General features: G+C 54.3%; 1 protein-coding gene across 1 annotated transcript in view; it reads right to left on the reverse strand.

Annotated features, from left to right (window-relative positions):
* CRTAC1 (cartilage acidic protein 1) overlaps positions 1-11,099 on the reverse strand; it is a gene marked incomplete at its 5' end in the record, with an annotated part of 129,820 nt that extends 118,721 nt beyond the window's left edge. Inside the window, one exon of the mRNA XM_081158116.1 lies at positions 11,006-11,099. Within this exon, the coding sequence (XP_081014242.1) occupies positions 11,006-11,029 (24 nt within the window). The remainder of the gene's footprint in view (positions 1-11,005) is intronic.
* Positions 11,100-11,888: the final 789 nt, after the last annotated feature.

An 11,888-nucleotide genomic window follows, 5' to 3' on the forward strand; every position in this document is an offset into this window, starting at 1 on the left:
TCAATATTTGCAATACAGGGAGAGGGGTGCTGTGGAGGAGGGAGCACAGAGACATCTAGATTAGCTGGGAGGAGCACTGGGGAACGCTACCGAGAGGCAGGGCGTAGCTAAACCTCAAAGGATGCTAAGAAGTTAGCTGGACAGGAAAGGCAGGAGGAGGAGAGGAGAAGGGAGAGAAGACAGAGAGCAGATGCCTCAAAGGTCTGGAGGAGCCAGCTGTCACCCCAATCTGCCCTTCTAGCTCTGCCTACTTAAAGGCCCCGGTTCCTGGGATGTGAGTGAGGAGGAAGCATTCATTTTCCAGTCCTCAGGTTTCTATCCAGAGGAACTTCCATTAAACTAGAACAATGGTTCTCAAACGGGGGTGATTTTGCTCATACTCCCCAACCCCCCAAACATCTGTCAATGTCTGGAGACATTTTTGGTTGTCACAGCCAGGGAACGGGGTGCTATTGGCATGTAGTGGGTAGAGGCCAGGGATGCTGCCAAACGTCCTACAAAGCACAGGACAGCCCCACAACAAAGGATTGTCCAGCCCAAAATGTCAACAATGCTGAGACTGAGAGACCCTGGATCAGTGCAATATTCTGGCCTCCTTCTTTCCTAGGCTCCTTCCTCCTCAGGGCAGGAGCAGGGACTCATCAGGTTAGTCCAGGTGGAAGAACTGGGCATGGAGAGCCCTTTCCGGGCCTGCCTCCTTGCAGAGGCCTCTCTGCCATGTGCTGAGCTAGTCCAGGCAGGGTCATCCCCGCCCCCACCCACCGGGAGGGTTGCAGTGGGAGGTGCAGGCGCAGCAGCAGGCCCCATGGACCCCACTCCAGAGCCTGGCCTTCCAAACAGCTGTATCTGTAATGATGCATTTTAATCTCCATCTGCCCTAGCCCCGCCTCTCTCCTCCCTTCTCCCTCCCCCTTCCTCTCTCTCCATTGATCCCGAATCTGGGATGCTACTCCCTGGGCTCCTTCAAATCCCAATGCTGCCACTCAGGTTGGAAATCTGGTGTCATACTTGGTTCTTACTCCTTCATTCTCCTCAGCCGCTGGCTCACTGAGTCAACTGTGGTTCATGAATCTCTCTCAAAATTGCCCCATCTTTCTGTCCCCCCTGCCAGGGATATGCCCCTCTGTCCTTCACCTGAACAACAGCGATACTTGCCAACTGCTCCCCTCCATCTCACCCCACTTCCACATGGCTACTGGAGCTCCCTTCCTAAATCCCAGAGCTGGTCATGTCGCTCTTTAGCCTAACTCATGGGACCCTGTATGCAAGGCAATCAGGGATTTTTACTGCAGTTTCGTGTAATAAGTACTATATGAGGAACGGGTAGTAATAATAACACCTACTGTATGTACCAGGCATCATTCTAACCCTGCACGTAGATGATCTCATTTAATCCTCACAGTAACCTTGTGAGGTAGGTACTACCATTGTCCCCATTTTATAGATGAGAAAACTAAGGCACAGAGAGGATAAGTGACTTGGCCAAGGCGACATGGCTGGTACATGGTGGAGCCAGGATTTGTGCCTAAGCCATCTGGCTCCAGAATTGGTGTTCTTAGGCGCTGAACAGTTTCTCTTATTACACCAGACTTGTCTTAAACCATGTGAGAAAGGAAGACAGTGGAAGGAGCAGGCACTTCTGCCTGGGACAGTGGGGAAGGCCTAAGCGAGAGGCGGTGGTGAGCTGGCCAGAGGGACACGGTGGAGAAAGCGTTCCAGGCTGAGGGGCAGTCCATGCACAGAGGCAGGGCGGGCTTGTGCGGCTCAGTGAGGCTCTGTGCAGCCGGAGCACAGGCTGAGGGCAGGAAACTGGTGGAAGGCGTAGCTAAGGAGGCTGGAAAAGACTGTGGAGGCCTCGTAAGAGACACGAGCCAGAAGGGTTAGAGAATGACCTGGCAGGAGTGGTGTGCGGGAGAGAACATTGTAGCAGCAGCGGGTGTGGACAAGGCCATGGGGGTGGGGCTGGAAGCAGATGCTGCGGCCCAAGTGGGAGAGACAGCTGGAGGCTGCCGTCCAGTCGTGCACTCATTCGATATTCTTGTGCACCTACTCTACGGCAGGCACTGTTCTGAACCCTGGGAAAACAGCAAGAACAAAATAAAGTCCTTGCCCCCGTGGAGTGTACATTCTAATGCTTCAATCACCGGCTTTGGTCACTGGCGTTTCTCCAGCCCGTCCCCATCCTGGTCCTCTGCACTGCCAGCCTGGAAGACAAATGCTAGACCTTCTGCACCTCCCCACCTCCCAGAGGCCACCATGTCCTATGCATCTTCCCCGGCACCAAGAAAATATAAGACTTCCTCCTCTTTCCCGCTACCTGGAGAGAGCTCCAGACGCTGCTGCAGCCACACTCAGACAGAGAGGAGGCTTGGTCCTGCTCCAGAAAAGGCAGATGAAAGCTCAAGGGACCCAGGCTAGGAGGTGCCACAGAGACCAGCAGGCTAATGAAATGGCGTTTCTGAAAATGAGAGGACAAATGCAGTCTCCTAGCCTCATGCACAAGGCATAGCAGGTCCTTAATAAGTATTATTAACTGCTCAGACTTCCTGGTCCGTAAAAGCGGAAATGAAATGAGACAGTGTTAAGTGCTGAGCCCAGTGCCTGGCAAACAAAGCCCATACGTGGTAGGTAGCAGTAGCAACAATCAGACTATTACTACAGCTAATAAATGTTGGTTGAATGAATGAAGGCATCTCAGGAGGTGGAGTCCAGGCCCACCAGGTGCTCCCCTTCCAGGAATGGCTGCCAAATGTTGAATGGAATGCAAGAGCCTGTAAGACTTTGAAGAATAGGCTTGCTTCTGTTTCTAATTTGTCTAGGAACCTAGTGGAATTCTTTGACTTTCAAATACTGCTTTTCAAATGTGGAACCCCTCAGTTTACTGTAATATACACATTCATTCTTCAAGCATTTTGTAGATGCCTATGGGCCAGGTTGGAAATGATAAATAAGACATAGCTTCTGAAATCAAAGAGCTTGCAGTCTACCAGGAGCGAGTCACAACATGGGGGGAGAAATTCAGAGTAGTAACAGGTACAATGTCCAGACGGAGCCCATAGGAAGGAGGCATGAACTGGTGAGGTGGGTGGGAAGGGCAGGCAGGAAAGGCTCCCTGGGAGAAGGGGAATAGGGATTCCAATGGGAGCTGCGTTCCAGGTGGTGGAGACCAACAGATGAAAGCGTGGATGAGCCAGTGCATTCTTGGTGCATGCCACAAATGCGGTTGTTGCTGCTGTAATTAAGTGTCCGGGATGTGAAGTGGGAGAGAGAAGGGAGGATTCAGGAGAAGGTGGAGACAGTCTTGCATGGAGGCAGCCGCTGGGGCCTGTAGCGCCTGCTTTGCCAAGGTAAGAAGCCTGGAGTCATGCCATGGGGGAGGTTTTGAAGTTGGGCCAAGACATGATCAGACTTGCATTTTAGAAAGGGCATTTTAGATTTAGGGCAGCAGTGCGCAGGACGACTAGGCTGGCCGAGTTTCTGAAAAGTGAGTGAGAGTATCACAGAGGGGATCTGGACACCCTAGGGAGGGGGTGGGGCATGGCACTGAATGACCTCCAGAGTTCTTTTCCAGGCCTACATGTCTCTGGGTCAGATTTTTTTTTTAATCACTTAAAATACATTGTGGACCTTGCTATTTAAAAGCATCCTCCCAGGAATCTTTCTGTGAAGTAGTGATCTACCCTCTAGTCTGTCTTCAGTGGAAATCCACACGATCATCTATGTATCTGTTTAGAGCCAGGGAAACCTGCACTGAGCCTCCTTGCAGCAGCCTGGTGGGAAGGGGGAGGGAACGGAGGGAGCATCCAGAGCGTGGTGCAGAGGAAGAGAAGCCTGGCCTTGCTCAAGACTAAGAACCACCAGCTCACAGGATGGGCCCTGCATGGGCTCCTCGCACATTGCTTGATCAGCGGGGCCTTTGGAGGTTTATAGAGCCCTGATGCCAAGTGCTAGCTCTGGGGAGGAGCTAGAAGGAAAACTGGCCTCACTGACCCAGTCCAGCTTGGAGATCCGCTTTAATACCAAGAACTACCTCTGCCCCAGAATGGCCACCTACACTCACTTATTTATTCACCCACTGAGCACCCAGCGAGCCCTTCCACATGCCGAGCACCGTGCCAGGCACTGAAGTTACAGTTGAGAACAGAGACATTGCTTCTCCCACATGGCTTGCAAGCCAGCATCTCTCCCTCTGGGACTCTTTTTCTTTTTCTTTTTTTTTTTTTGAGAAAGGAAGGGAGAGAGAGAGGAACATTGATGAGAGAAAAACATCATTGATCTGCTACCTCCTGCATGCCCCCTACTGAGGATCAAACCCGCAACCCATGCATGTGCCCTGACCCAGAATCAAACTAGTGACCTCTTGGTTCCTAGGTCGACGCTCAACTACTGAGCAACACCAGCCGGGCCTTCTGGGACTCCCCTGCAAAAGCCTCTTTGGATATATATAGCTTCTCAGATGTGAGGTGCATGACTACAATTTCCAAAAAAGAGTCTGTTCTTAGAGAACAGGGTGGAAGGAAACCTGATGTCACTTAGGTGCTGAGACTGCTGGTGACAAGAAGGGCCTTTCTGTTCCATTCGTCTGATTACAAGGACTGACCACCCGAGGCCAACGGACCTGCCCCAGACATGCAGAAGATTCATGGAGGAACAGGGATGAGATCTATGGAGTGACCCCTCCACTCCCCAATTTGGGAAAATAGGGATATGACCTTGGTCCTCTAAGGTGAGTCTCAAGTGACTTCCTATCTCCATTCCTGAGTGCAAGGAAAGCAGACCAGGATAGGCCTTACATGAAAACACAAACAGAAGCTGTTCCCACCAATCCTACAAGCACTCTTCTTCCCGTGTTGGGGAAGGATTCGGGGACCCAGCCTGTTCTCCCTCCTGAGAGCTGTGTTGGGATTTGCATGTCCTGATGGGTCCTTAAAGACAGACATCAAAGGAGGTCAGGGGAGGGGTGCCAACAAGACACCTCCACTTGGGGCTGCTCTCCAGGAAGGTGGAGGCTGCTTCTAGGGAAGGGAGTCCCTGCAGTCCCTCCTCTGGTCAATGGGACACCCTGAGCTCAGCAGTGATTCCTTTGACCTTGTCACTGTACGTGTCGGGTGCAAACAAAGATAAGAGTAACTGGAAACAACAGCAAGGGTCATTTTACACTCTCTGCACTCGCGATTCTTCTGTGGCTAATTAAAGTAATATGTCAAAATGTCCCTCGGAAGAGATCTTTAAGTGTATGCCTATTAAGTAAATAAGGTTTTACTAATTAATAAACACACCTTCCCATCCCTCCTTGAAGTTCCTTGCAGAACCTCCCTGTGCCGAGAGGGCTGAGCAGGAAAGGGTGGAAGAGGAGTGGCCACCTCCCCTACCCGGAGGAGTGGGGACAAATCTAGTCGCTAGTCATTTGTGGAGCTATCAGTTTCTCCTCCGGATGTTGATCAGATTTCCTGGGCTGGAACTAACTTACAAGGCCAGGGTACTGGAATTTTTCCAAGAAGCAAACGCTTTACTTCTTACGAAGTCAACATGATTTCTTTCAAGGAAAATTTTTATCTTTTTTTTTTTTTAAGTGCCTCAGGTTTTGGAAGGGCAAATCTCTGGGCTTTTCTCTAAAGATAGTGATTATGATATACTTGTTTGCTAAGACCACCCCTCAGCACACACACACTCACAGAGAGGCATGGGTATGGGGGAGTCATGCACCCAATATTCTACAATGAATCAGTGGCATAGGCAGAAATAGAACTTTCCAAACTCCCCAATTCTTTTTTATTTATTTAATATATCTTTATTGATTTCAGAGAGAGGAAGGGAGAGGGAGAGAGAGAGATAGAAACATCAATGATGAGAGAGTCATTGATTGGCTGCCTAGCCCGCAACCCGGGCATGTGCCCTGACCGGGAATCGAACCCCGATTGCCTGGATCCTAGGTCGACGCTCAACTGCTGAGCCACGCCCCACCAGGCCCCAATTCTTAATAATAGCAATATCAATAGGCTCTTTATAATTTTCTAAGTGTTTTCACAGCTCACATATAATCATCACAACAACTTTGGGGGGAGTCTGGGTAAGTCAATCTCAGGACCAGCTTTGCCACTTGCTTGCTATGTGACCCTGACTGGTGTCACCTCTCTGGATCTCAGGGTCCTCAGCTGTGAAGTGGGAGAGTTGGATGAGAAGACTTCTAAAACCCCTCCCACCTTTCAGGTGCTCTGATTCTATGCTGCAACCTTCTTCCAGTCCTGGGTTTCCCAACCTTGGCACTACTGACATTTTAGGCCGGACAATCTTTTGTTGGGGCCAGTCCTGTGTACTGAAGCATGTTTAGCCTCATCACTGGCCTCTACCCACCTTAGTGACAAGCAGAAACATCTCCAGAAATTGCTAACTGTCAGGGATGCAAAGTAACTCCTATAGTCACTGCCCAAGGGCTTCAATAAGATCAAGACCATGAGTGATTCAGTGGAAAAAGATCTTCCTGTCCCTTTCTCTTCCCCAACCCCTTCATACTTTCACACATACTTTTTAAACACACTCTCCCAGCCTTTTGCTTCCTCTCATTTCTTAAATGCCCTAAGTGGTCCAGGGTGTGTTTGGCGTGATAAAGAACCAATAGATTTCATACTTTCTCCTAAGGAGAGTTCACAGGTTTATGTCCCCTAAACAACCAGCCAGGCTCCCCAGAAATCCCTCGCAGAGCCCCGGCTGGCCTGGAAGCCTGTATCTGCAGCCTGCAGGAGGCTCGGTGAGCACGGATTTGTCAGCACTCTTAAATCACTGGGCTCCGAGGAAGGCTTCTCCAGCACAAAGATCCTTCCCTAGGAATCAATAGCTCAGGGCCTTCCATCACATTCAGAATTATCCTGGGACTTGTAAAATTTATTTTCCCCAAGCATGGCAAAACCCAAAAATGAAAGCCCCAAGGTGGGGGAGGGAAGAAGGCAAGGAAGGAGCCCTGCCAAGAAGGCCTTGTCCGTCAGCCCAAATGTTGCCGTGAGCAGAGGCTGGTGTGCAAACCTGGACACTCAGTCTCATTTGCTGGGAAAAGGAAAGACCCAATGTGGTTTCCAGTGATCCTGCAATAATACCTCCTCCCAACCAAATACCTCTGTATATTTAACCAAGGGCAGGGGCATGTGAAAGACTGTCTTCCTTGATCTCCACCATCCCGCCCTCATTGCAGGGTTGTCAGCGTCACCAATTGGCAAAGGAGGAAACCGAGGCATGCAGGGGTTGAGGGTTTGTCTAAGTCTCTAAGCCAGTAAGAAGGGAAGCCAGAGTCTCAGCCTGTGTCCTTTCCACTGCACTGGGCTGTCTTCCCAGTGAGAGTGGGGTAAGGGTCCATTAACTAGAGGGGCTCATGAAAGAGGGGACTTCTTGTTTTCTCAGTGTCTAATGCCACTTCTCAAACTCTATATCTTCTCCCCCATTCAAACAGAAATCCAGAGGTCCTGTGCTCTAGCTGCATTTTATGTAATTATATTCCTCTGGCCTTGTCCAGAGCCAGACCAAGCTTTGGGAATGCTGTCACAATTCTTCAGCTAGAGCCGGGAGCTGGCACGGATCTCAAGCACAGCCTGTCAGGCCCCACTTTAAAGGAGGAACCGTTGCTGTCTGGTGGTCCACGCTGTCCTACTGCCTCCCTCCTCCCCCTGAAGATAAAGACCCAACTTATCTGTGAGCCTGAAGGAAGATGAAGAAACTCAAGCATCTTCCCTGGCAACAAGCATCCCCTGGGTGAGCCTGAGGGACAGAAGAGGATCCGCCTCTCAGAACTCTTGCGTGGCAGCACTGGTTCCTCGGGAGGGTCACTGCCACGTCAGCTGAGGCGCAGAGGGGAGCTTCATGCAGTGTGCAGAGGAGCAGGGTGGGAGAAGAAACAGAGGGGGCCGCCCACAGACCACTCAGCAAACCTCCTTCCCAGCCCCAGCTCAGATGTCGACAGCCAGATTCACAGGACAGAAAAAGCGCAATGGAAATGGTAGTATCTTCCAGGTCACCCAAGAAGCCCTAACACAAGGATTTTGCAAAAATAGAACATCCTAGCACACTGACCTTGAGCTGGGAGCAGCAAGAATGGGGAAATGGGCAAATACTGGTTGGAAACTCTCCACTTCACCCAGGACCTGAGTACTGGAGGTCCCATCGGCAGCGGTGTGACGGCAGGACAGAGACACCCCACTCCAGCACACCTTAGTGAAAGAAAGGAAGAGCTCCAGGCCTGGGGTTCAAGGCCACTGAGAGGGTCTGGGCACTTCTGATTCCTAAATGTATGCCCATAAACCTGCAGTCACACTGCTTTTGCCTAAAAAACACCCACTCTGAGTATGAGATACCATAATGGAGAAAGGGGAAAGAATAATTAGGAACTTCTATTACCTGTATATGTACAAGAACTTTATCTGCTCCTCACCTCTCCACTCTAAATAACAGGCTCAAAGGGAATTTCCCCAAATTACTACCTTCATTAATTTACCTACTTCTGATCAATCAGCAATTATGAGTACCTACTGTGCAGGGAACACATGTCCATTTCCATAGTAAGGAGGCAGAAGGTCGCGGAGTGGAAAGAGCTCTAAGTAGAGGGCGAGGAATTCCTAAGATCTGGTCTTATCTCTACCACCGAAAAGCTATGTGACCTTGAGCAAGACACTTGCCTTTATTGGGCTTCAGTTTTTGTCACCTGTAAGTTAAGTGTGCTTGTGAGTGTTGGAGATGAGATGAGGTTGGATTAGATGCTCTTTGAGATTTCTCTCTTCTAGCTCTAATGTACTTCGGCTCTATGAGCTCTTAATGAGTTCAAAGAACACACCAGCACCAAGCACAAAGGAAGGATCTCAGAGGGCGGGTGGGGCTGAGGATCAGCGCTGTTTCCTTGCAATGTTCTATCTGCATCTGCCCCGTTGCACCTGAGATCACAGGACCACCTGAAGTCCAGGAAGCATGTGGTAGAAGGGTTTCAATCATGAAGGTGACCCTGGTGATGGTGGTGGTGGGGGGAGGCTGTGGCCTGAGCTTGCTTAGAGCATTAAGTTACTATGGCCAATGAAGGGCAAGAAGTGAGGAAGTCAGTTGTCTTGAGGTGGGTGCCTTTGGCGCCCCCTACTGGACACCAAGGAGCCTGCAGGACAGCTTCATTCACATTAGCAGGCCGCCAGGAAGACTGGGAACAGGAGGCTGTCACAGCTCTTTAAAAGGACAGCCTTTCTGGTCGGTGGTCCTCTCTCCATAAAAGTCTATGTTTCACTCCTTAGGATTACATAGGCCATTGGTCCACACATTCATGGGGGCACCCCTGTGCAGGGATAGGACCTCTTAACCAGACATCAAGGTGCCAGACAATAAGCACCAGGTGCAGCCCAGATGGAGAGAGGGGGAGACAGAGTAACAAGCAGGTATTCTGCTATAGTACAAGTCCCCAGGGGGGAAAGTCTTGGGAAATGCAGCAGGAAGACGCTGGCTGCAGGCAGAGGATAGAGCTGGGTTTGGGGGGTAAGGACCGATAGCCCCCATAAAAGATCTCCAGGCTGAAGCAGCTACCCTAGGAGTTCAAAATGCCCACCCGTGTTCAGGGGAGGGGAACAGGTAGAGGGTACAGCCCCACCTGAGCAGCCCACCCTTGACCTTCTCCAGAGACCATTCGTACCAACTGGAAACCGGAATTTTCTAATCCTGGTCCCCTGTGCCAGCATCAAGACCCTAAACTCTCCTTGTGGCTTCTTAAATTAACTTTAGGACCTGCTGCCAGAAGGATGTTTTTAATCAAGTCAGAGGGAGAGAAAGCGCTTCCTCAAAGGCCATATTGGAACAACCGCCATGTTCCCACTTTCCCTTCCTCCGTCCCCCTTTCCTTGTGGCTGAGAGTGAGGTACAGTGTGACTCTGAATTCGCTCTAATTCAGCCCTGGGTGTCTCCAGCCCCAAGTCATCAGGGTACAAAAGTCCACAGCGCTTCTCTCTCCTGATTCAAGACACAGTTGTCTTCTTCCCTTCTTTTCCACATGGCGTCACTTGGGAAGTCCTACACCCCATCCCAGAAAACATTTCAAGTGTGACTCAAGGATGTGTCCTGCCTGGAGAGCTGAAGCACCTCCTGGGACGCGCGGAAGCCCCCTAGGTGCCTTCCCTACCACCAGCAGCGGCAATATTCATTAGTCATCCCCAGAGGAAGGGGCGCACGCTCCCCCAGCCCCAGGAGCCTCTCCCAGCCACTCTGACAGGCTCCCATCCAGGCTGGGATGACTCTGGATTCTTGAGTTGGTTTCTGCAGAACTGGGACTAACCGGGGCTCCCAACTCCTGTGCAGTGAGGAGTGCGCTGCATTGCCGGGCATGCCCCAAGCCTGGCCTGCTACCCCGCGGAGGCCTCCGTGAGTCCCCCGGGGTTGAAGGAGGAGCTCCGGCTCCCCTGGAATGTCTGAACCCGGCTAGCCTGAGACAGGCTGGACGCGAGGAGACCACACCTCTGTCCAGCACACGCAGCGGCCTCCGCGCGGGGCTGCCCCTGGAGCTCGCCGCCCGCCTGCCGGGGGGATCTGCCTCCCCGGGGAAGGAGCGCCAGCCCCCGGGGCTCCTTCCCATCTGGAAGCTCAGGCACAGGAGCTTCCCGGCCCAGAGCGGAGCCTGCCTGGCCGGGTGACTCCCCAACACCCCCAGCACAGCCCTCCTCACCTGCTCTGCCCTCCCAGCCCCGCGCCCCCTCCGCGAACAGCTGACCTCTGGTGCGCCCCCAGTCGTGAGGACTGCCGCCCCCACCTCCGCTCCCGCCTCTCCCCCACCTCGGGCCCGTTCCCGCCTCGCCCCAGCCCGCCGGGGAGCCTCTGCGCGCAGGGCGAGTCCGAGCCTCTTGGCAAGTTGGAACCGAAGCTGCTGCCACCTCGGGGTCTCTGTCTTCCCTGGTTCCGGGCGGCATCCCCGCCACCGCGGCGCGCAGATCGGGAGGGGAGCCCGGGGCGGGAGAAACTTTCTCCGCCCGAGGGGTGGGGGCGCCGAGCGGGTACTCACGCCGGGGTCAGCACCGCGGGTCATCCTCCGGCCCTCTCGGCCCCGCCGCCTCGGGGCGCCGGAGCGCGGGTGTGCGCCGCCGCAGCCGCCGCCTCCCCGCGCCCAGCTCCGGTCCCGGGCTGGCCTCGAGCCTCCCGCCCGACGTCGCCCGCCCGCTTTATACAACTCCACTCGAGCGCGCCGGGGCTTATGTAAAGGCTGGCGGAGCCCCGCAGCCAATGGCGCCGCGGCTGGAGCTCCGGGCGGCGGGCGGGGGGCGCCCGCGCGGCCAATCGCGGCCCGGGGAGCCCGGGGAGCCGGCGGGGGAGGGCGCGCGCCCCGCGCTGATTTAGGAGTCGGGATTGCGGCGGCGGCGGCCCGGCCGGGCCCCTCTCGGCCGGCCCTGGGGTGGCGGCGGCGCCGGCGGCGGCGGGGGCGGGTGTCCCCTGCGCCCCCCGCTGCTGCGCGTCACCTTCAAGAGGCAGCGGGGCCTGGCAAGAGGGGGTGAGGGCGCCTGGCAGGACGCTGGGGGCCCCGGCCGGCGGGAAGCAGGGGTCCCTCGGGAGGGAAGGGCGGCAAGGGGGAGGGGAAGGAAGGGCAGCGAGCCCTGGGACCCCGCGGCCGCCCCTGCGCGCCGGGCGGAGGGCGGTGGGAGCGGCCGCGCCGCCCTCGCGTCTCCCCCAGGGGAGCGACCTGGCGTCCCCGGGCTGGGCCGGAGCGGCCGCGGGAGCCGCGCAGACGGGAGATTCCGCCTGCGGGGCGAGCGCCGAGCCGATCTCCGTCCGGCTGGGAACGTGTCCGAGCGCCTCCCGGGACTGCTCAGTATGGAGAGCGGGGCTTCGCGGCGGCCCCGGAGGGCGGGGAGCGGGCGGGCGCAGCCCGGAGACCTGGCGCGGCGGCGGCG

Source organism: Miniopterus schreibersii (genome assembly GCF_964146895.1).
Source record: "Miniopterus schreibersii genome assembly, chromosome: 14".
NCBI lineage: Eukaryota > Metazoa > Chordata > Mammalia > Chiroptera > Miniopteridae > Miniopterus > Miniopterus schreibersii.